The sequence below is a fragment of the Scatophagus argus genome, chromosome 10, assembly GCF_020382885.2.
Source record: "Scatophagus argus isolate fScaArg1 chromosome 10, fScaArg1.pri, whole genome shotgun sequence".
Classification (NCBI taxonomy): domain Eukaryota; kingdom Metazoa; phylum Chordata; class Actinopteri; family Scatophagidae; genus Scatophagus; species Scatophagus argus.
Window position 1 is genome coordinate 11,644,613 of NC_058502.1, and position 25,435 is coordinate 11,670,047.

Sequence of the window (25,435 nt, forward strand, 5' to 3'; positions counted from 1 at the left end):
ACTGCAGGATTTGTCCTCTTTGTGTTTTGGGCACGCTGATATATGATATGTGCTGTGGACTTCGGCATGAATATCCGCTCAGTTTACTGAACCTCAGCGTGATTGACAGCATGTATGTTGCGTTTACCGTGGGACCTCCACCCAAGTAGAGCCCTGAATGCCACATAAAAACTCAATGCTCACCGTCAGGTTCTGGAAACGTGTGGTTCCAATTAAAATGTCACTTCTGATCACCTTGGTTAACTGTGAGACAGAGGTTAGTGTGTCGTTCTCCTCAGATCTGTTGCTAAAGGCAAATAAATGTTGCTGTGTCACTCGCTGCGCTCTTAACTGCTTTGAGAATGTCGAACAGAAACGAGGATGAAGGCTGACAGAGAACAAGTTTCTTCACGAACAACAAACACAAGGCCCAAAGCCAAATGTCTGACAATGTCTGTCCATTGTGATGACCAACATCTGTCCTGGTGTTTGGATGAATGGCAGTATGGCAGACTCCCTTTTCAGTAAGCCAGATATATTATTTGTGTAGCTCAACAGCTTATGTGCATGTTGTGTTTCCATACACGTGTGTTCAGAATCACATGAAGCGTGAAGCACGTTAAATACTATTGCACCTTTGGCTATACAAAGTAGTCTGCCCACAGTAACTTCACAGTATCCAAATACAGATTTATTTTGTCTGAAAGCAGCACTGACCTGAAATTAAACAAGAAATCCAAGAAGGTAGTATTTATAGTATGCTCAATTCTTTTAATAAATCTCTGCTAATGACAGCTTTTTTTCATTTTTTTTTAGGTTGGTCTAAAATAAAGTAAAAAAATAAAGTGTTCCAGCAGTTTGATGTGCTGCCTCAAATCAAGACTGACCCATGTGCTCCAGCTGCAGCTTGTCTGTGCAGAGTTTGCATGTTTATGTCTTTGTAAGTCAGGTGAATGGCAGACTTATGTTTGTAGTTATGGCTTTTATTCGAAATAAAGTCATAAACAGTAATAACACTCAACAAGTTCATTGCTGAGATCTGGAAACAACATCATTAAAAGGAAGCCCAACAAGGCCAGATATACGAGAGGTCTGACGACCACAGGTTTGAAACAGTATAACTTAACACACTTTATTTGGAAGAAAGATTAAAGGCAAATTCTGAAATGAATAATTACAGAACAACTTAGTTTTTTGACCTATACTTGCTTTACTTTATGCTTGCACACAGTTTTTCTGACTGCTCGTGTTTTCTGCTTGTCAGAGCTTCACACTTTTTTGTAGCAATGCTCCCAGACTTCAGAAGTTACTTTACTTTACTGAGTGTAATGTTATTATAAAGGATAGAAATGAAAGCCAGAATTATTTGCCTTCTACCCAACAGTTCAATTGTTTTAACCTTGTGTGACACTGAAGTAAAGAAAATGAAAGAAAGAGAATGCATTTGAGAACATCTTTTTGAAATTAGTCGCAACTATGACATCCCACAACCCACTTAACAGCCATCTGTGTGCAATACTGTTCATGCTCAAGTGGCTGTTAATCTACTTCAACTTTAATATCATTAACTTGTTTTAAGGTCCGGTAAATTAGTCAAATAAATAGAAATCAACTGACTTGAGGTGTGCTCGGGCAGTTATAAACAGGGTTGATGAAGCATTCATTTTATCTCAGGCTGCAATGATCCCCAATTCATCTTTACTGGAATAAGGACTCATGGCCCAAACACACAAGAGACAAGCTACACACGGACACACACACAGCATTACGCTGCTCATGAAGAAAAATCTGCTTGGGTGTTTGCACCAATGACAAGCTCATTTTCTCAAAACTAAAAACAAATTAAATATCGTTATTCTCTTGCTGCAGCTAAAAAATGACCCCTACAGAGTACACTTCCACATTTATCCAGCTTCTTCTGCTGCTCTCTTTCCACTCCTATTTCCTGGTCGTTCATATGCAGCAAAAAGATTTTCCTAACATGTCTTCTATATCTGTCTTCTCTTACTGTCTGCGACTGGCTCATGGTGTGTGTATTGTGTAATGGCTGTTTGTGGGACATTTTGTTTTAGTGGTCTGAAGCACAAAAAATGGCATTTTGATTATTTTTCCACATGAAGGACACAACCACCTGCAAACAGGCTGCACACCGACAGACACACACACACACACACACACACACTGGTTCAAACTCCCCTGAAACACACTCTGAGCATTGTGTTCCAGGTTTTATTCTTCACAGGGACATCTCCACTTGCAGTTCATTTATGCAGAAAGAAACACAGCTGGAGCCTCTGGGACGCAAACAATGCTGTGACCATGCCAGACACACACGCACACACACGCACGCACACACACACACACACACACACACACAAAGCATCTTTCATGCAGGTCGTTAGACATCATTCAGTGACACTGTTCAGCTACATTTCCCATTTTAATTTTGCCTAAAGCTTACCTTGTCCTTTGTGGAGTCTTTTCTGTTATTGTAATTACTGATAACGGGTCATTTTTTACCTTTCTTTAGTCATTTCCTTCCTCTCTATCTCCCCCAAAAATGAAATTCTTCTTCCAGGTATGTCTAAAGCAGTTGAGCAAAGTAATGCATAACTGTGAATAATGTGTACCATTTATTTTCTTCAGCATTACCTCATGCTTTGAATAAACTCCAGTTTCAATGGACACAGAAAAGCTGAATTTAGTCTTATGTGTTTGTGAGAACTGTGATTTCCAGACACTCCCTGGGTGTTTGAATGGGCAGAGCAGACACAGTAAATACTGTACATAGTGTGTTGACTTTCATGTTGCATGTGCACTCAATTAAGAGCTAGCCAGCAGTCTTCTGTGGTATGCTTTTCTCTGTTTGCAAATAATACCACAACCCATTTCAACACATTTACAGAAAGAGAAACGAACTGGACTCACACAACCATGACTTTACTACATTGTTATTAGAACTGTGGAGATCAAGTAGGAGAAAATGAGCAATAGGTTTAGAACAACTGTATGTCCAGTTAAAGCGTGCAATTTTGATAAACAGCTTGTGGATCTTATTGTTCATGCAAACTGTGAGCTTACATATCAGTCTGTCAGGTCTGACCCAAAAGTGTGATTCAAACTACAAAAAACAGTTTCATTCTGTCCTTTTAATAACATCTTTACAGCAACCTCAGCTTTTTGTGTGCTGACAATGTCTGAACTAACATATTCATACATTTAACCGGAGTGGACATGATCTTGCTGAACCCTCAGTAACTCTCACTCTCCACAGATTCTTTGGCTTACACAGATAGCATGACAACATCGTCAGCGTGGATCCAACAAAGATCCGTGGTGAGTAATTTTAATTGCTTCAACACATCCATCATCGTTTGTTTATTAGTTTTTCATGCTCCGATGCCTCTTAGTTTTCATTAAAAATGTCTCACAGAGAATAAGTTCAGTCTCTAAATCTCAGCTGAAATGTTATTTACAGGTGGCATCTGTGGCTTGGGTCCAACTCATTAGCAGGCTCGGGGACTGATGTCAAGGGCCCGAGTTTGGTGCTGTATCTGAAATGGAATGTGTGAGGTTTTAGCTAAAAATGTCCAAAAAATATATAACACTTGCCTCAGCGAGTGAATAGGGAGAAATCCATGAATCTCTCTCTCTCTCTCTCTCTCTCTCTCTCACACACACACACACACACACACACACACACAGTCATTGCTCTTGAGGACTGTACAGGCCAGCACTTGATGATGAATCTATCCCCTGCTGTGACAGTGATCGTGGTCTGAGGCTGGATAAGTTAGGAGTTGTGTTGCCTAGTTTCTGCACTGGGATTGCAGAGAACAGAACTGATGCTCCCCTGCAGAATAATGTGGAGGCAAATATCTGTCGGTCAGCATGCTGTCAACGTGAGGACATGAAGTTTTCACTTTTTTGCTCATCTTCTCTGCCAAAATGTTTATTAATTTCCTAAAAAGTTTCAAGAGACATGTGGCAACAAGTGTGAAAGGAAAACGTGAAAGGTTCCATGTGCTGTCTGTATTTTACTGCAGTATATCGAGAGTTTCAGCATGAACACTGTGTGAAACCACAAACATAAGGGGAAAACAAGCATCACCTCACACACATTAATGAGGAAAAGTGAGGTTTAGTTTGCTTTAGAAAATCAAAGCTCCTCCAAATATCCATAACTTTGGAATTTTGTGTGTGTGGCTTGATCTCTATTTCATTTAAATGGTGAGTGTGTGTTTGTGTGTGTGTGTCTGTCCATAACTATGGTGATATTTTATATTTTTCTTGCCATTAACAAATTCTCTAAAAAGCCCAAATTCCAAAATGAGCCAATCCCACTAACAAGCACTGCCTGTGTGTACACGCCTGATACCATTTATTCCTCTGTGCCTCAGGGAAATAAATTACATCCACAGTTGTTCAAACATGATTAAAAACACATCAGTGGGCCACTCTGTTGCACTGAGTGACAGATCCCTTAATTATGATCCGTTTGAGCTCTGTAGTTTACGTTGAATCAATCTGACGTTCACAGTCCTGCAGCTGTAAATAATGAACCCAACAAAAACACAATTTACTCCTGTTTGTTCCCAACCGAATTTTAAAACATGAATTCATTTGTAATGCAGGAGGTGCTTCCGAGTGCCGCAGAGACAGCAGGGAAGTTAGAAGGCTTTGAGAGGCTGACTAATGCCTGGTTGATTTCGTTTTTTATTAACTATTCCAAAAATATTAAATATCACCATCCTTATTCTTCAAAGTTTTATATTGTGTGGCAAAGATTTAAAATTTGTTAAATAAGCAAAGCCGCCATGCTTAAAATTTTGAAAAGTGTAGAATTTAAACGTTATGACATATTTTTTATGGCAGATTTATTTGCAAATCTTTTAAGACCTTTATGGTGACAGTAACGTGAAACATCACAAGCACTACATTACATGGACTGGTAAGTTTTGTTTTAGGTGTTTTTCAAGAACATTCATTCATTTCAGAAAAATTCCAGTCCAACAAAATGCAAATCCTTTTGTCTTCTTTTGTCTTCACCTGCCCATTATTTAATTCAAATGGGAAAATAAGTCAATAAATGTAGTGAATTCGGGGGTTAATATTAGGTCTAAATATTATAAGATGAAGCTCATTTAATATTTACAACTTTAAGCTCTACATTGACATTATTTAAAAATTGCCAAATTAGTCATGAGTTCAAGTGCACCTTCTTAACGCTGTACTTGAAATCATAAAATTTGCTTGTTTCACGCACATACAAGTGTATTTATGTTCTCCACTGTGCTGTTGTATTATTCATAGGTAACAAAATGTAACCTTCCATCAGAAACAGATGGTCTGGCATATGTTTCTCTATGCAACTGCCTGGTACGCGCACACACACACAGGGAGGGACTAAAGCTTAGAGACCTGGGGTTCCTCAGCATCCCAATAAGCCCATAATCAGAATGAGAGTGACACTGTAAGGATTAACATGGTGGCATTGTGGAGATACAGATGGGGCCTCAGCGTGTCTCTAATGAATGTGGTCTGTGTCGTCAGTAGATCTGTCTACTGTACAGAATGAGCAGTAGTTTATATGCCGCGGCTCCACTTATTGACTTGGCCTCAGTCCAGGTCCCACTAAGATAAGTGCCAGGTGATGACGTGAGGGCTCTGCGGGTGTGACACAGTTAGTTCTGAACCCCGTAGCTCCCAGCGAGCATGCTCCCTGTGTGTTTCTTTATAGTCCAGAGGGGGCCGGGAGCCAAGAGGTGACACAAAGCAGCGATGAGGAGAGGCAAGACTGTCAATAACTGGTGGCAAAAGATAGCAGAGGTCCCCAGAGGAGAAGGAGGACTAGATGTTTCAGTGAAAAGTTTGCTTCGAGAGTTTCTGTACATCTCCCCCCTTTTAGCAGTGGAGAGAATTAGGACTGGGAGAAGATGGCGACAGCTACAGTAGTCCGGTTTGGAGCTGGGCAGAAACAAGTGGAAGCACAGAGATGGAGAGCAGCCAGAAAGAAAGGCCCGACCACTTGCGTTCCCCAGAAGACCGCGTCCCTCCAAAGTAAGCCACCTGGGCTGCAGAGAAAGAGGCAAAACAGGGGGCATGGAAACGTTAGCCAACATCTGTGTCTTTATGGCTGAAAGAGAGCTCATTCACATGGGGCAGTTAGTCATGCAAGACAGCAGGGTGCAGAGAGGGGACACGGCCAGAGGAATGTTAGCACCTCTAAGCCTTTACTCAAAACCAGAGTAATTAAGGCAGCTTAAAGCATCTCGTTCTCTGGCAGTGCTTCCTTTGTTCTCCTGATCTTGGTAATCCAGCTAAGTCTACTCTGACTCTGCCAGGACCACTCACCCACACAGGCGGACCCATCATCGTTGGGCTCAAAGCCCTGGTTGCATCTCCTCTTGGCACGGCACTTATAACTGCCATAGGTGTTGGTGCAGACAGGGCGGTCAGAGGGGCACACAGAGGGGAACTGGGTACACTCATCTTCATCTGAGGGAGGTGTAGGTGAGGGGAGGAAAGACACTTTTTGTCTGGAAATCAAACAGGGACAAAAGGATATTCCGGGAGGATAACACGTGTCTTTGCAGCTTACCTGTGCAACGACCATTCTCATTCAGGGCAAACCCTTGACCGCACTGTAAGACACAGTCAGTCTAATTAGAAACAATGCTTTTCGTTTTTTATATGTGATTACAGACATGTGACAAATAAAGGAAAAAGCTGATTAAATAAGTGGACAAACATGACTAATCCTGCTGCTTCCGCTCAGATTGGGGCACAGAGTTATTCTGTGTGATCACCTTTATCCTATAATGAAATATTTGGAAAAACATTGTTTATCCCTCCGTTAGACTTGCTGGGACCCGGATAATCTATGTCAGTGAACCTTGTTACAGTCCTGGATATTTGTAGAGGCCCAAAACCTTGCTGAGACAACTGTCACTGATTTGTAGCATTTTTTTTTTCTTTTTCAAAAATTACACAATGCAAGTGGAAATTTGTGAGGTCATTCCAGGGCAAGATTAACCACATAGGGGTTTCGGTCTGCAAAATTAATTTTGCAGTATGCAATAATATACAAAACTCACAGAATCAAGGTCTTAAAACTAGTAAGCCTGGAGTTTTCGAGGCCCCTGAGCAGTTTTCTGTGTAGTCTGTGTGTCTGTTGTTTCAGCCAACCTATTTGATAGTAGTATTATAAATTTATGTGTAATTATTTTAAGATTCTACACATAGAAGCTAAGCCACAAAGCATAACAATAAAAACAAATTCTTAGGCAATGAAAAGTTTGGATTACTGTGAAGCACTGCTGTACCTCTATTTCCACAGTAGGAGTGACTTCCTCCTCATCTCTTGGATAGTGGATCTCCAGCACCGAGTTGATGTCTGAAGGTTCCAGGGGTCGAGCCACTGAACGCCCGTCTGGCCAGTACACCTCGACATTGGTGGCCACATCCTTACCTGGTAAGACCACACAGAGGAACATTCATATGTTCTTAAGTGGTTCCCAAGGCCTCACACAGTTCAGTAGATACTGTAGGTTATCATGGTGTTGTCTTATGAAGCTTTCTCCTTCCTCCCCATTAACTATTTTAATCAGCCACAGAGAAAGCCCCTCTGCAGTGGGCCTCTGCAGCCCTTAATTACAGTGGCATTTCTAATGTAAACAGATCTTGAGTTACCATGCCAGACAGTGATCTATACAGCAGGTGTGTTGCCTGAGAGCCAAAGAATATTTCATCTGTTCTGCACCCGCATGACACCTTGTCATTTAGTGTCTATCTCACGTTTCTACCAGTTTGCAAGTGTGGTGGTCTGTTCTGACACCTTGATGGTGTGGACAAGTGCGTTACAAGTAATCAGGTATTAAAACTGAAGGCCTCCAGAGATGATCGAGGCTTGGATCAGATTCCAGGTACCAGGGTTGGATGACCAACTGACAGTCCTCTGGGCTCAGAAGGAGCTGGTTCCAGGTCAGCCTTCAGCTGCAACACCTGTCCCGCATCTCGCTCTATTTTGTCCACATTTTGTAGACAACTTAGTCTCCCATGGGTGTCTAATCATGCTGGAGATATTAAAACAAGGCTTTCCACATGGAGCTTTCATTTTCCTTCTCAGTCCAACTCTCTGTAAAAGCTCATTCTGTCCATTTTCAGTGACTCAGATTTGGGAATTTGCTGTTTTTTCCCCTATTTTGTGTTTTTGTAAAGCTAAGTCGGGCTTTAAGTTGTGGGTTAAACTGATGGACATTTTGAAATACTAAAACTGGTTAATCTAAAAAAATAATTCCTAATTATACTGTATAATCATGTGTTGCAGGCCTAACATTAAAAGGTTCAATACGAATACCAGTTTAAAAAACGAAATAAAAACTTACCAAGGCCAAAGTGGGCAACAGGCTCCATCTCACACAGGTACCCTGAGCCACCATCGATGATGCGTGTGTGAGGGCCGGTCTTTTTGGTGTACACCACCACTTTAGCTCCTCTGGCAAAAGCACCAAATCTGGTCCGGGGAATCACTCGCAGCCAGGAGTTAGTGGTGCCCTGAGGCACAGACGGAATGAAAAAACCCAAAAAGTGTTGGGTTAAGATTACACTGTCAAACTAATGCTGAAGCCTTTGAGACGTCTTCCAAACACTCACCTGGTTGACTTTGTAGACAGAGAGAGGTTGTGCTGCACTCTCACCATGAGATACCAGCAGTTCCAGACGGCCGTCACCATCAAAGTCTGTGGCTACAGCTCCTGGAGAGCCATCAGAGTAATGAGGCAACTAAACACATCAGGAACCAGTCTGCATAACATTTATTATCCTCATGTTGGGAAACATGCACATAATGCATCAGCAGTTATGGAACTAAAGTCTTAGAAAGCACATGAGAGAACTCAGATCCAGGTGGAGCTCTGGTGCCACCTCATGGTAAGATGTTGGAATAGCAGATGCTGAGTTGTAAGAGAGCAGCATGCTGTGCCACACTCACCAGTCCCTCGTCCTTCAGGCTCTGATGCCTCCCCAACATTCAGCTCTTCTATCTGGGGGTCTCCATGCTCTCTCCTGCTCACCCTGTCACATCAACATCACAGTAATTGTCACTGTTAAACCTGAATACCTTGGCTACTAGATAACCAACTTCACTTACTCAAGTATAGAACTAAGTTACGTTCAAGTGTGAGGTACTACTTTATACTTTTACTCCACTACATTTTCAGAGGGAAATATTTAATAAATCTTGCTGACAGTAGTTTCACACTGCAGTATTTTTGCTGTGTGGTATTTCTACTTCAATAAGGGATTATTATTGTTATTATCACTTTTTGCATTTTTGTCTTGTCTTACTGTAATTGTATTTTTTTTTTGTAAGTCACTTTGGTTAAACTGTACTTTAAAATTTGACTTATTTTCAAAGAAATCACGCACGTTACTAGCTGCCATGTACATTTAGTCACATAGTATTTCTGTATCCAAGTTATAATTGCATTTAACAGTGCAATAATGTGCTGATCCCGGCTGTTAAATCTCTCAGCTCAGCTAAATATTGATTAGTTGTATTGAATTAATTAGTTTGGGAACAATAGTTTGAGCCTTCTTTTTTTTTTTTTTCCAGTGCCAGAGAGCAGAGTTAAATTAGCTGATTCATCTTCACATTAGACAACGGCAGAGCCACAGGCTGTGGAGCAGTGACCCCTGTCAGACCTTCATCGTGTCCAGAAAGACAAATTCTCCTCCAGTGAGCTGGCGTGCAGGAATATTCTGATCCAGGAAATCTCTGGGGCTTACACTGATTATTGATATTCAGTATGAATTGACCCACCAGCTCATGGCAACATTCATCATGACTTCTGCATCCTGTTCAGAAAAACATGCCAGATCAGATTTTTATTCAGACAGGATGAGTTTATTCTTTATTAAGTCCTAACAACTGATATGTATCATATCTTGCATTTTTGAGACCTGAGTTCATTAATATTATCTAGAGAGGAAGCTAAACCCTGAGCCAAAAAGAGACCTAAAACTGTCTTAATGAAAGATTCATTCATGTGTGGAGGAGGAGGCGGGATGCCAGAGATAAGTATCCTTGGCTGGGATTTTTAAATTCTTCTCAGCTCCGAAGACCACTTTAAGAATATTAAATCAAGGCACAAGAGTAGCTCATTAAGCTCATCACCAAATTGCTATTAAACTTACTCTCATACTTGTACAACATCTGCGAATGTATATATCAGTGTGTGTGTGTGTACCTAAAGAGTCTGTTGGCAGAAGGACCCCTGTAGGCGATGTTATTGAAGAAGACCTCCAGTTCGTTGTCATTGTCAAAATCAGCAACGATGACAGTTCGAACCGGAGACGGCATGGAAAACTTCTGGGATGCTATGTCCTGAGAATAAATCAAGTGTATGGTAAATCACTGACACACACAAACATGTCCATGCACAGACACTAAACACACACCTTTTCTGTATGTATGTCTTTGGAAGCAGAAGTTCAGAACAAATTAGAAAATTCAGCAGCAGCGGCGATCACAGAACACATGGGATGATTTATAACCACATGTTGATCACAGAATTTAACTGAGCTGCAGGTTTTCTGCTACACACACTGTGTCCTTATTGCTGTGCTGATAACATATTTGTGCATAGTTCCATCAAACCTAAACGTGTTGGTTTTCTCCTCTGATTCATGTGATTTTGTATTGTGTTCTTTTTTATTGAATGAATGCAGCTCAATTTTAACTATTTATTAATGCCTTTTTGGGATAAAAGGTGGTTTTAGTTTTATTTAGTAACAGTGTAACACTTCCATACATGCAGCAATACATACATTAAGTGTCCTTTTTGTTATTTGACATGCTGATGACAGCATAGCTTAAAATTCTATCAAATGCAATTCAGTATTTTGTCTGATCTGTCGACAAGCTAGCGTGAGCCAATAGCTGGAAAGACACTTCCATAACACGAAGGCCATAAGGTCAACAGACAACATGTCCATCAATAATCCAGTCCACTTATTTGTCGCCTGACTGTAAGTCACCCAGACAAAGAAATTCATCTAAAGCCTAAAGATCAAGAACAAAGGCCTTTTTGACATCCTCTGGCATCAGAAAAGTAGACTGTGGCTACCCTGACCGAAAAAAGTCTCCTCAGCAGAGGAGTTTTTGCATGAAAAAGTTGCAGATATCTCCTCACTTCGGTGACACGGCGATAAGTCGGGGAACAGTTATAGAGCAGCCCTTGACTCCCTCCAGTATTTACTCCCTGTTTTAATTATAAGGCTCATAAAGCTGGTGGGGGGAGGGCAAACAGTGACCTTCTGCTTCTCAGGTGAAGGAGAGGGGATGGCCAACTGAGGCCACGAGAGAGGGAGGGACAGTTCTGAATTTAACCGCTCACGAGGTGGATGAATAGATGTACCATGTGGAAAAAGAAAGGGGCTCTGACCAAAACAAAGAATAGAAACAAGAGATTTGTAGGAAAACGTTTGAGAAAAAAACGATCCACGTTACCATATTAAAATGGAAATTTATGCATGCATATACATGCTCTGAAGAAGCAAAACTTCTGACTGGGACCTTTTTCTTCTCTTTAAATACATAACAGATATGCATGGGTATGTTTTCGCATGTGTGTACGTGTTAAAACTATTGCTGGGAAAACCTGGGCAATAGATTTTAATTAAGCACAAACAGGCCTAATCGGCATTTTCCACTACCCAGGCAAGCTGCTGTTTCAGCCCAATTTAATTAGCGGTTTACTGGAGTGATACAACAGCTTCATTATGCATGCCAAAGGTCAACACGGCTAGCAGGAGTGTCAGCTTGTGTGCAGGAAAAGGGTCTTAAATGTGTTGTGGGCTTGTGATTTAACAATCTTGGTTTAAAAAAAAAAAAACACTGACAAGCTAATTCAATTTGTCTTCTGTGGGTCTGTGTGTGTGTGTGTGTGTGTGGCAAACTGATGGAATCCACTCTGGGCAAGCATCACACATTAACCCCTTATCTGACCCCTATAAATATGTCTCTTGTGACGTTTATCTCATCGGTAAAAGATGCAGCTCAGGTGCTGACAGATAGATCACCAAGCACGTAACCTCCACAGATTTACAAGCAGCAGAGCTCGTCTCTGTCTCTGCGGCTCTTGACTGTACTAGGCAAACACATGTTCGCTGGTGGCTGTCTCACAGGAGTTGTCGATTGTGGTTGACTTAGTAAATCACCGCCCGTCAATCTTTAAATCCCACTCGATCCAAAAGCGGGCCGGCACTGACAAGTGCTAATTCACTAGCCATTGGTTAGCATAGATAATTGTGATTCACGCAGCTAATGGGTGAGATTTGCTGTCTTTGTGCTGCTAGTCATTGATTCTGGAGAGAGAAGAAGAAGATCCCGCTCTAAAAGCCTCGTAGATCGTTTGTCCTGCCTGATATCCTGAGAGGGGAATCATTTGAAGGAAGACTACAGAAGCTTTCTTTGTTTATTTTGTAATTTAGATCAACTGCCCATTTAATAAATTAGTAAAACAAGGCCTCAGTATGCTTCAAACAAATACTTCTCAGACTGTTTAATGGCATCAGAAACCTTCCTTGTGGAAGTTGGAGATGGAGAATATTTTAATTCAATGTATTTAAATTATGAATTTAATTACTTTTGATTATTTTGCAATTTCAACAAGATACAAGATATGTATTTGCAACATCTGACTGCATCTGATTTTTGTGACTTTCCAAAACTAGCAATTAGACTATGATGCCCACTTCCTGTAGCAATTTGTCTGGCCTAGTAAGGTGTGAAAGTTATTAGAATTTATACTTTCCTCTAAAACTCCCCTTTTACGCTCATCATACAACTGCTTTCATCATATTATCATGTGTGCATCTGAAACTTTGTGCACATATCCTCATTTTGATCTGCCTCAAAAGACCATCTTTGTTTAAAACATACTGAGACCCTAAAGTAGTTTTTGTGTCTCCACTGGCGTTTGTGTGCATTACGACTTGTAAAACACCCAGGAAACACACTGAGGCCCACCTTGAACTTCTGTTTGCGGTTATTCAGCTGCATGTACAGGCGATGAGGTCCATTCCAGTTCCCGTAGACGATGTCCGTCTTGCCATCACGGTTAAAGTCAGCCAGAGCAACCCCTCTGCCATGCTGCATGGGGTCCTCCACACCTACAGGAATATGGTAATACACTCTGTTAAACTATAAACCATCCCATGTGCTTTTGCACTAGATTACTGATCTTCAAGGCCATGAGATATTAAGCTGTTCCTCTCACCAGCCTGCTGCGCCACATCGGTAAAAGTTCCATCTCCATTGTTCCTGAACAGGAAGTTGGGTCCATATTCGTTGTCACAAAACACATCAGACAGGCTTTGACTGACAATAGGTCCCACTACGACACCTCGGCCTCCTGCTCAAACACAGTCAGAAAGATGAGGCGCAGAAGTAAGAGAGAACTAGGCAGTAAAAAAAAAAAAAAAGAGGGTAAAGAGAGAATTTTAGAAAGAAGAAAGGAAGCAGGATAGGTGAAGCAACAGCGAGAACAGAGGGGGAGAGATAAGCTCCATCACAAAAGTGAACGACGAGCGATCATTACTGTCTTTCCAGGCCATTTCCTCCAAGCAGGCCAAGTCTTTCTGCTGACACAGACACTGACTCTGATGGGCTACACACACACACAAACACACCTAGGCCTGAGAGCAAACCAAGAGAAAAACACACACAAGACGTGACACATGCTGAGAAACTTTTGCATTAACCAAAAACTAACAATAATTTTCTCCGTGTGAAAAGATCTTTTTGATTGTTCAACAATCTCTCACTGTCACCCCAGGATTTTCCAATGACATTCTCTAAAGTGAAGTGTCTCACTGGAGTGTCTCGTCTGAGACCAGTGGAGTATAATTATGGAGTTGAAAGGGCTTTGATTGCCCTTCTAGTATGCAGAGTCAGTGCTGTGAGTCAGGACTCGCTCATGATTTACTGGCCCGCTCCATCAGCTCAGACAAATATCACTTGCCCCCTATGGCCATAAACCACTAATGTCCCTCCAGAGATATGTAACCATTAGATATACAACTTCACTGAACTGTCCCTCTGCTCTGATTAACGGCAGTCTGATGACAAAGCCATCTACCGTACATCATTTACAGCGATTCTGGGCCAGCCCACTCTGCGTCCCCCCCCCCTCCCCTCCCGGTGGTTTGGACGACATCCTGCACAGAAAAAAAGATCCACAATGATGAAGATTGATACTGTTATGCTCAAATACAAAGTCATCTCCCATTTCCTAAACTTACTTGGACAGCAGCGTCAAGGACTTTTCAGTGGTTACAATAAAGTATCACAGTGGCAGCATTTTTTTTATGCTCGTGACAATCTCTATTATCAAAGGAACAGATCACGGTAAAATCATTCATTTTGGCATTTATAGTCCTCCTGCCCCTCTATACCAAAGGAGGTATCCTTCACAGGGTTAAGTGAAGTATTGATCCAAGCAAAGGAACTGAGCTGAAGTGTGAAGTTAATGATCAATGTTGCCATCAGTTTCAAAAGCATTTAAATTCCAACTGTAATCAAAGTGATTCCTCTTTACAGTTTTCCCATATTGTACCTCAAGAGACTTTGCTGTGAGGGATTTTAAAAAACAATAAAAGCACAGTCAAAAGTTAAGACGATAGGATGGTGAACACAATGCTCACAATAAAAATACAACAAATGGTCGATGAGATGAAAACTGCAGCAAATGAATGCTAGGCTTTTAGGCCATAAACTGAGAGGCAGTTTATGATAAAAAAAAGTTGAAAAGAAAGTTGAATTATTTTCAAAGGAATAAATACAATTTTATGGCTGTTATGTCCAATTTTCAGAAGCCTGAAAATCAAATCAATTAAAGAGAGGATGATGTAAGATTGTCACAATGTATTTTTGGTGACATGTCAATTAAAAATGTCTGTATGGCCATTAAAAATGACCAGTGAGAGAATGTTGCCTTGTTGCTTCCTTTTTTGTCAGCAGTAACTTCCTGTCAACATTGAAAAGCAACAACAACAAAAAAAGCCCCAAACATTTAACCTTTGTAGAAAACACAGCTGTCTTCCCCTTTGTGCCGCGTGCTTTGATCAGGTTGACTGCGACTGAGCTGTTGCACATTAAGTACACTGTGCTGTAGCGCTGTCCACATACTTACATTCACAGCTTCGGAGGTCTTGGGGAACCATACCAGGATGTGACAGGTGCCATCTTTGGGCCATTGAGCTGGCCTGATGAATGTGTGCGCCGTCCTTCGCTTCCCTGTGACTTTGACTGGAGTAAATAGCTGACAGGGCCAAAAGAGCCCACAAACACTTCGCCCTCGCTCACCAGTCCTCTCTTTCTTCTCTGACACTCACCACGTTCTCTTTCTTTCTTTCTTTTTTTCTCACCTGGCACTCTTCCAGCTCTCTCTTGCTCGCCTCCGATCCTGCAGATGCTGAACGACTAAAGTCCTATATTTCAGACTCTGTGGGTGTATACACAACAAGCACATGTTCCTCTGCAAATGCCTGCATAAATCAGACAGAAGGTCCTGTGGTGCTGGATGATGATCTTATAGTAAGGGGACACACACGCACACACACTTACAGAAATCTCCTCACACCTACCAGTGAACTTGTTGACTCCGGCCTGCTCTGCCACGTTGGTGAGGGCAATGACGCCCTGCGAAAGATCGCTGGCTGCCTCATCCATTTCTATGAGAGCATGAGGACCCACGTTGCCGCTGGCATAGTTAGCTATGTAGATAGCATAACGGCCTGTACCCTGAGAAGAAAACAAACATGGTTTACATTTCTGAATATATTTATTAATGTACTGTGCTTATATATTTAATATAATTAGCATAACGAGAAAGCAGAACCTGCAGCAAGATGTGAGTTCATAAATCATCTTTAAACAGCCAGCTCACGTGATTCACTAAATTATATTTTTTTACCTCTTGCACAGGGTTGTGAAATATATGTCTCTCAGATTTATGCTGCATGGGATTTAATTGTTGGTGCTCAGAGCATTTTAAAACAGCAAAGAGGACACTTCTTCTGCTTCTGGAAAGACACATTGAGACTGATTTAACAACAACAAAAAAAAGTCCTTCCCTGCTCTCAGCACAGCCAAAAGCATTGCGTTCACCTCCTCTGTATCGGATTCAGGAATCCTGGAGCTTGATGACAAAACATGTTTGGCTTTTTGGGAAATATAATAATAATATTATTAAAACCTAATTATAAATAAATTAAAATTAAGAATAAATTAAGAATTAGATAAACAAGCAGCTGCTCATTTCCATCAGTTAAACAGCAACATTATCATTATCTTTGCCCAGCATTCACTGCCTTTTCGCTGCTGTTTGGTGCTGGTCTTGTTTTTTTGGAGGGGGGAGTTTAGCTGACAACAGCTGCCTGCTGCTGAGTGCTGAGTTGTGACCAGGCAGCTAAACAGTAAGCTGAATTCTCTGTAGGTTCACACATGAGTAATATATTTCAAATTGTCAATTGATTTCTTATTCTAAAACAAACAAAAAAAAATCAATTATAATGATTAGAATTACATAAGATTAAATAGGTTTGTTTGTGGACATCTTTTTTTATTCTTTTGCTTTCTTTTTCAGTATTATACACAGTTTCACCTTCTCACAGCGAAACCTTTCCTTTCCCCTTTTATCTCCCTTTACCCGGTTTCCTACCCTTTACCCCCTTTTCCACAGCCTTCTCTCTTTCTCCTCCTTCCTCTGCCTCCCTTTGGAGATTAATTTCACACTCCATTATCAGTGAGAGTCCCTGCAGACACAAACTCACAGACGGAACCACACTAATAGACTACACACCCGATTCCAATGAGCTTTCCCACCAGGCCTAACGTATTTCAATCAATACAAACACATGCACATATATAAACAGACACACACACACCTAAACATAATTTCACCATTTGTGTTAACTTCACTATATTTTCACAAGACAAGAAAAGTAAATGAACCTGGTTGATGTAAATGTCATGAAGCATCACATTATGGCCTACTGACGTGCGAGGAGTGTGTTACACTCACACTCACACACACAATGAGAATTAACTACAATGAAAGACCCGAAGGCCACTGGCAGTTACTTAACAAACTTAAAAGTCACCGATTTTTCAATAAGTCTTCACCCAAGGCTAATTTCTGTCATTAAGATCTGCAGTGTGAATAGTGTGACATGCATGCCTGTGAAGTGCATGTTGGTGCAGGCATTTGTGACTGCATGCCCTTTACATCAGCCTTCACAGCTATCACTGAGAAGCCTGAATAAGCTGCTGCCTGCCTAACCTAATTTTCCTTTCAAACGAAACGTATATTGTGCTTTTTATCAGCCGTATACCAATTATTCTGTCTTTTAAAATCCACTTGTTTTCAGAAGTTCCACCCCTGCCTAAAAGTGCAAAGTGAACCAATCCATCAGTTCAGCGTGAGACCCCTCAATATGTCACCTTCATCAGTTTGTATAAGACTAATGATGGGATGTCACTTTCAAGGAGACTGGGAGGGATGAAACAGCGGGATGACTAATTATCCCACTTTTTCTGAATGATAACACTTTATTTATGAGTAAACAAGACCAAATACATTAACTGCCTAGCTGGCTACATAGCATGCTTTGATTTTCGCCTATGTAACCTTCTGGTGCTGTTCCAATTCTGTTCTAATAAAACTTGCTCAGCAATAAGAAGTGTTTTTTCTCTCTTTCCATCAGTCTGCTGGAACAAGCATGGAAGAGTACACATCAGGGTTTTGGCTTCCTCTAAAAGCATTATGCCATTAAAAGCAAATATCTTTCCAATCAGTCTGGCAGCTGCACAACCTATCAGTGCTCAATGAGATGGGACTGTGGTTAAAAAAAATCTATTGTAATCCCTACTGTCCTCTTCCCGCTATTACTTTCTTTATCCTGTCCCCTGATTGGAAGTGAAAACTGCACACGTGTGTGAGATAAGAAACAAAGAATGAGTGCAAGCGTGTCAGTCAGAGAGAGAAAAAAAGGAGTAAAGGAGGTGGAAAGGAAGCAAGAAGGAAGAGAACAATGGGACAGAGACTGAGAGAAAGAGAGAAAACGCTACGGGCAGAAAGCAGCAGTGTGTAGTCATCACTCCTCCCCTCGTACGATGTTCTATAAAACAAACGAGCCCTGGCTTCTGTAATTACACTAGTGCGATGGACAGAAGAGAGAAAATGGCACACCATTCCCCCAAATGAACTGTCATAGCACATGCTGAGAAGGGCGGCGTAGGCAGGGCATGAGTTATCACTGGTAAACAAACAGAAGCATTCATGCATGTACGCAGAAGACACTCTGGGGAGTTTGTGTGTATGTGTGGTGTGGATCTACAAATGTGTGTGTGTTTGTGTGTGTAGTACCTTTCTGTCCACACAGGCCACTGAGCGCCCAGCCATACGGTTGGCTACATCTCTGTGTTCGTTAATGTCATCATTCAGCAGATCTTCAAAGCGTCCGTTACGAAACTTAAACAGCTTGTGAGAATATGTTGCCCGACCTTGATGTGGAGAGAAGCAGAGTTCAGGTAAAGATTGTTCAGTCAAAGACTGTGCGGAGAGTAAAGAGGCATTATGCAACACAAGAACCGTGGGTGATTGGAAATAGAAGAGCAGGTTGCTGTGGCTGCAAATGACCCCTATCATTTTTATAAAAAAAGATAGATGTGAGGTGTTGCAGTTTTGGCAGTGTGTACTCTACAGCCCTCAGATTGATTAATAGCAGCACAATCCTTATCTGTTATCTGATGAGAACTCGGATGAGATAAGGTTAATATCTGCATACTGATTCTCTTGTTTTGTTGCTTTACGAGAAAAGTGATACAGCTCCTATGTGAGTGTGTGCATATACAGTATGTAGGTGTCACTGTATTTTTTTAGGAAATTATATGCATTTGTGTAAAAGAATGCACTGTACCAGAGAAGGCATTATTGGTGTTAAGGACATAAATCTCCTCCCGACCGTCTCCATCGATGTCACACGCTGTCACCCCAATAGCATTGCCTTGTCGGTCTCTCAGGGCGTAGAACGGGGAGCTGCGGTTGTCAACGGCAATGTTGAAAAGCCTTCTTTTCTCCTTGTCATACTTTAGCACAAGGTTTGGGCCATTATAACTGTCAATGGGCACCAAAGAAAAGTTGTGACATAAGACTGTCAGCAGGAATTTTCAAGCCTAAATCATGGAGTGCCACTTTTGGCCTAATATTTATGAGTATTGAATGTGGCTTACAAATCATTAAAACAATGATTATGTTACTTAATTTAAGAACTTACTCAAAAAAAATGTTGCTGAATTTTGTAAAACTGTATTTTTAAAGCCACTGAGAATTTAGGAAACTCCAAAATAATGCATAAAGTGTATTGTGAAAGTCTGAAAAATTGCCTCAAGTGATCGTCATTTAAGGCCATCACTGATGTCACTCATGGATGGTTCGAGTAATTTATTTTACTCTTAGCTTAACTCTTTACTTGACCTCTTAGCTGTGTTTGTAGTGTTACTGGAATGAATCTCAAATTCTTCAGGGTGCTAATTAAATCAATCACTGTTATTCCAGGGGAGGGTGAAGCAGAAGCTTGTGGTCAAAATGAAATTATGCCCAAATATCTGGGTTCCAAAAACCTCTTAAATGTTTTAGACTTATGGCGTTACATCATAAAAGCTTTTTAAAAAACTCTGCCTTAGTAGATATTTTTGATCAGTGACATAAAAAAGTCCTCAAGGAGGACAAAAATCTGATCTCTCAACAGTGCTCACTATTCTGACCATTAACATCGCAGTCTAAAAGTAATTAAAACTAAAACACTCAATCTTAAAATTCTTCTAAGTTCAAGTTAAATACATCCTCTGTAAGGTTTTGTGATGCCCTCCTGTCCATTATACCTGCTGAATAGGATGTCTTGGATAAGTGACATTTATTAAGCAGGGTCATTTTGGTCTATCTATATTCTGTTAAGCACTGGGAAATTCATTACGGCTTCACTGCATATAGGCAGGCTTGCCAAAATGTTCCCATCATAGGGGCTCCATCCAATCACATCCATTTTCATCAGCTGAGTGAGCCTCAGGACACCCTTACTATCTCTCGTCTTTCAGTCGTTTGCCTTTGTCTTCAACCTTTAGCTTGGACAATGACATCACACTTTTAGCCTCCAGTTTAGTGTTAGATATTACTCAACAGTTAATTGCTCTAATTGCACTTAATGAAAACAAAATGAGTGATTAAAACACTGTGAAAAGAGCAGTTGGACATGAGGGACATTGGACTCACAAAAATTTTAGTAACTGAGAAACAAAATGTTGTTTTACACAACCCCCTTTCTCACCCTGCTACAAACATCTCCAGTTCTCCGTCTCCATCCACATCAGTAACGGCCACGCCATAGTTGAGCTGGGTGGGGTTGTTGTCATAGTCGGGAGGAAGGACGGTCTTGGTTATAGATGAGAACATGGGCTCCGATCGCTGAGCCAAGGAGATGGTAGGCAGGAGTAAAACCAGCCACAACAACATCCTCACCTGAGGGGAAAAACACACCGTTTGCACCAGAATGCTACCACCATGCTGTTCACCTTTCTGCAGCTTCAAAACTCTCACACTTTTTCTTCACAATTTCATATGTGCTTAGCAAAAGTGCAGCAATAATTTAAGTCTGAACAAAAAAGTAGAACAATGGTGCTGACATCCAACTCGTCCCAAACAAATAAACACAAAACACTCTTTGACTGGACTGAACTGCAACACACACTGGTCCTGGCAGTCGAGGTGAATGAGAATCAAATAAAAACTGTAAGTCATACACTGGCGGACTGCAACACATGCCATTGTTGCTAAATCTCCAAATCCACTGTGAGGCAAACATCAGCAGATTGTTGGTAGAGCTTTCTGCTTTACTCAGACATAAAGATGAAGATATACCACCACAATCAGCAGCATTCTGCAGTGTGAGAGCTGAACAACCCATCACAAGCAGACAGGCTGAGGAAATACAGGACAGAAAATCCATATATGGAGTCGGGCATTAGCCAGAGGCCTAGTGAGCACAGAGGAAACCAATATGATCTGATATAACAAACCCGAGGTGCTGTTTCCTCAGAGACAGTGACCAACTTTAAATTGGTAAAGCTTTCATTTCTGGATAAAAAGGCAGTGTGATGTACATCTGTCCTTTTAGTGGTCAGCAGACAGAAAGTGAACACAAAAGAACTGATCCAATGGACTCATGAAGTGCAGGCAGGTAGACAGGTGGGGTCCCTCCCCTCAGTCAATAGAAACATGACTGAGAGGAGAAAGGAATGAGGAAGGTCACCTCACTAAGGCCAAAATAAAACGCTCTTCAAGATCCCTGCAAAATTTTACACATACAACACACACACACACAACCACACACACACACTAACTGGCATTTATAAGCTGACAACTTGATTTGCTCTCCTTGTGGATTTATGATGCAGCCTTCGTCATGGCGCTCATTGTGCCTATAATGCCACTGAGCCATTCCCATCTCTGCTTCCATGCAGCACATTCTCCTTTTCTGCTGCTTGTGTCCGGGTGATGTATGGCTCTTTAACATCTCCCTCAACAATTCAATTTAAGATAAAACCACATTGCTGTTTGAGTAATACTCTCAAAAGCACATCGGCAGAGAGAGGATGCACCTCCGCTGACACCTGGAGAAATATGGCCAAGGCTAGTGCTAGCTCTCCTGGCAGGCAGCGCAGTGATAACGCTGGCTGGTAGCGATGTAGACTGTGGCTGTTAGCAAGAAGGGTTAATTAACAACACTGGAAGCTCAAGATGAGGCAGTTTCTCCTCATTAGCGCAGGATGTAATGACAAATGAGCTGAGCAGCTCCAGATTACACAAGGCAACTTTACAGACTTGCCCATATAGTCTATGTTAGATAGGGCCAGTGAGCTATAAATTAAAAATAGGAGGATAAGGAATATTGAAAAGTAAAAAAGAAAAGTTTGTTGGAAAAAGATTTACTCTTATAATGTCTTTTTACGCGAAGATGCACCTTTAGCATCCCCTTTAAAATGGACAAAACCATCGACTTTTGGGCAACATAGGCTATATACAGCTTTGTATATAAGGCCATTCTTGGTATGGTCACACACTACTAATAATCACACAGAAGAGTGCAGGACTCTTTGTGCTCTCAGGACTGAATGCCCAGACAAAGTCTAGAAAAAGGACATTTGTGTTTTGTGCTGTAGAATGACATGAAACTCATGTCAGAACTTAATCTCATAAATGTTTTTAAATCCAAAATGAAAGAATTAGAGGCAGAATCCTGAGAACATTTTTAACAACGGTTACCAACTTTCTCTTTTTGAAATGTGAGTTAACCAAGCCTGTTTATTTTATTCAGTCTCCTCTTAGTGATCTCCATCTGTAAGTATTTGTTTTTATGCTGTAGACAGACTTGGCCAGGTCTCCCTTGAAAAACAGATTCTTAATCTGATTGGGACTCTCCTGGTTGAATAAAAGAAAAAATGCTGCAAGCCTGATATTGCACCAGGACGTCAGACATATTTCAGTTCATCGCCGATTTGGAAACAGAAAAAATAAAATATTCCCAACAATTCAGCCAAACTGCAATAACGAAATAGAGGAGGGATATAGAAAAAAAGACAGATGAGTGTCTGAAACCACTGGGGATCAGCCTGATAAAATGATGGGATACTGTATTATCCAGTCAAGGGCATATAGTCACTTTGTCCCACGTCCACTGCAGTAAAATCTCCAAGTAAAGTTGCAATGTGACTTTTCCTTGAGCAACAATTCACACAACAGTTCATACACTCATTGGTATTTTAGGATGTAACATCTCCATGGTCTATAACAGTACTGGTGGGAAGCATCAAATGAAGTAATTTGTAGTAAAACAGTCAAAGACCATGAAATAGCTCTGGAAAAAAAATGCCGAGAAATGTTTTCAGTGTGGTTATTTATGTTGGCAATAAGAGGCCATTACCACAGCGTGCAACATCAGCATGTGCTTTCTGGAGCGTTCAAGCCCAACTCTGATCCTGATAACACTGCGACAAAGGGCCGGGAACATCTTCAGTTTCAAACACACACACTTCCAGAAGCTCTTTTCTATGAAGGACACCTTCACTGCAGATAACACACACACACACACACACACATAGTGCTGTGCCAGTGAATTACACTCAGCAGCCACTCTGAACAATCAACAATTTCCATTAATGTTAAGCTCCATGCATCCATCATTTTCCACAGTGAATATCTGTCAGTAAAACACCTCATTCCTTATTCCAGCAGAGACACACAGAGCAACAGCTCACTATAACACCTCATCTGCTTCACAACAACACACTCGATAAGTTATATTGATAAGCAATGCGAAGAAAGTTAATCTCTTGGATTTATCACTCATCTGATGTATAACTCTGAACAACTTTTAGATTTATGATCATGTATATTAACAGTATCTCAATAGTTTTGAAAGATGAAATTAGATAAAATACACAAATATAACTGAGTAGGCCTTTACCAAAAGCATAAAGCAAATAATTAAACTAATCCGTGGTAAACAATAAGTAAACAAACTGAACTAATCTGTGGAGGGAAAATGAAAAAAGAAAAACACAACCGTGATATTATTTTAAAAACAGGGATAATTGCTGCAATACAGAGTGTTTGCACAAAAAGGCTTTTCTTTCTGCTCATCGATAGTTGTTTTCCCCACACTTTGTATAAAGCAGTACTTCATCCTATCTGACTGAAAACTGAGAAGCAGGCGTCGTCTTACTCTGAACTTAAGGTTTGCTCTTTGACAGGAAAGTTGCGTTCAGAGCAGGACGGCGATCAACTTTCTATCGGCTCTCTCTCTCTCCCTCTCTCTCTGCAGCAGATCCCAGCGGAGCGCCTGCGATCATCCTGAATCCGGAGGAAGGCAGCAGCATCAGCAACAACAAAACTCAGGTACTCACGGAGACAGAGGCGCTCGGAAACTCCCGACAAAATCCTCCAGCGATTGACAGCGAGGAGAGAGAGAGAGGGAGGGAGAGAGAGAGAGAGGGAGAGACAGCGACAAAGGCGGCTAATTGTGCTGTAGATGCCGCAGTTATCTCAAGGGTTTTCCCCACTTATCCCCCTATACACAACTTCCAAAAGATTTGCTTTATGAAATCACTTGTGTGATATTTGAGCCAATCGCCGGACCGTTCGCGAGATGTTTTAAACACGTAACCAATAACAGAGCTGGAAACCGGTGGGTGGGCGTGTCCCCAGGTGTTCATTATGATACGACAGAAGGGGTGCAGCTGGGATGGGGATGCTGAGCTTCCTCCGTCCGGTTAGGATGCTTTGACTCCTGCCTCATCCACGTGCGGCCACACATTTTGTTTTGTACACCCCCCCCTTCTTTAAGGAACAATCGGAGGCTTGGATAAAACAAGCGTAGCGATAGATGTCAGAGATGTACATTTTTTTCAGTGTCAGAAGTAGATTATTTCTACGGGGTTTTCACATTAACTTCGGGTGAAAACTCTTTGAAGTTTCGTGTGGTAAACTTTTGTCTCGTGCAGTTTATGATAAATCCGGTTTTAGGTGGTCCCAGGCATGTGCTGTTTATATCACGCGTAGGCCGCTCATTCTGTCTGTTGAACTTTGGCCCCATCCTACACACACTGTAGATTTTCAGGAAGAGTCAGATCATAAACAAAAGAAAATGTACACTCTCATCCCATCAAACATCAAATCTTCCGTTTTCTGTGTGAATTTTCATATTTTTAATCGACAAAAAAGTTCTTACTGCTCCTTGAAGGTTTTGACTTTGATCTATCAATAACCTGACTGAGGAAAAGGAGGTAATTAAAGTAACTGAATGCACACGTAGAAATGGAGCTGTGGGTTCTTTAATTGCCTGCTTGACCTTATCTTCAAAGAACCAGCGAGCTGTTTCAGCTCTCTCTGAGGAATCAAAGGTATCAAACAACAGTGACGCATTTGCATATAACGGTGTTACAATAGAAATGATCCTCAGAAATAATAACTAATTCCTTCTCAGAGTGATGAACAAAAAGTTAGTGATCTGTCTCCCAACAGTCCTGAGTGTGTGTGCATGTGTGTGTGAGTGAGAGAGAGAGTTTGCAGGTTTACTGCTGTCAGATGTATAATTCTTATGTCATGCTCCACTGAGTCCAGCCTCCCAGAGACCCCCAATGAAATGAGTTGTGTGTGTGTGGGTGGGTGTGTGTGGTTGCGCACAGCCTGCTGAAATGAGATGTTCACATCCCAAGGACGTCTCCCACCATAATTTAAACTCACTGGTGCTGGAAGACTTCAAACTGAAAGTGCTGAAGTCATAAACCAGCACACTTCTGTCTTTACTGTTATTGTCTGTGATCTACTGGTGT

At 41.3% G+C, this 25,435-nt stretch overlaps 1 protein-coding gene across 3 annotated transcripts; it reads right to left on the reverse strand.

Moving 5' to 3' along the window:
• Window positions 1–2,165: 2,165 nt before the first annotated feature.
• crtac1b (cartilage acidic protein 1b) lies at window positions 2,166–24,220 on the reverse strand. Of its 3 annotated transcripts, none has more exons than XM_046402749.1 (15): window positions 24,008–24,220; window positions 20,374–20,564; window positions 18,967–19,163; window positions 18,414–18,550; window positions 15,631–15,787; window positions 13,263–13,397; window positions 13,013–13,155; window positions 10,230–10,366; window positions 8,972–9,054; window positions 8,635–8,735; window positions 8,367–8,535; window positions 7,305–7,450; window positions 6,581–6,623; window positions 6,334–6,477; window positions 2,166–6,053 (listed from the first exon to the last, which is right to left on the reverse strand). In XM_046402749.1, the coding sequence occupies exons 2-15, from the start codon at window positions 20,556–20,558 to the stop codon at window positions 5,926–5,928; spliced, it is 1,905 nt and encodes a 634-aa protein (XP_046258705.1). In that variant the 5' UTR covers window positions 20,559–20,564; window positions 24,008–24,220; the 3' UTR covers window positions 2,166–5,925. The 3 variants fall into 3 exon arrangements, with proteins under 3 accessions (XP_046258705.1, XP_046258706.1, XP_046258704.1); XM_046402750.1 differs by having other exon boundaries at window positions 18,967–19,085; window positions 23,827–24,220; XM_046402748.1 differs by having other exon boundaries at window positions 23,827–24,220.
• Between the last annotated feature and the right edge of the window lie 1,215 nt (window positions 24,221–25,435).

Excerpts from the sequence above, each read along its gene's own strand:
- crtac1b (XM_046402749.1), bottom strand. The coding sequence starts at position 20,558 with ATGTTGTTGTGGCTGGTTTTACTCCTGCCTACCATCTCCTTGGCTCAG. Across the intron at positions 18,551-18,966 it reads CACCAATAATGCCTTCTCTG|GTCGGGCAACATATTCTCAC; the intron begins GTACAGTGCATT and ends CTCCACATCAAG. Across the intron at positions 6,478-6,580 it reads TGAGAATGGTCGTTGCACAG|ATGAAGATGAGTGTACCCAG; the intron begins GTAAGCTGCAAA and ends CACCTCCCTCAG.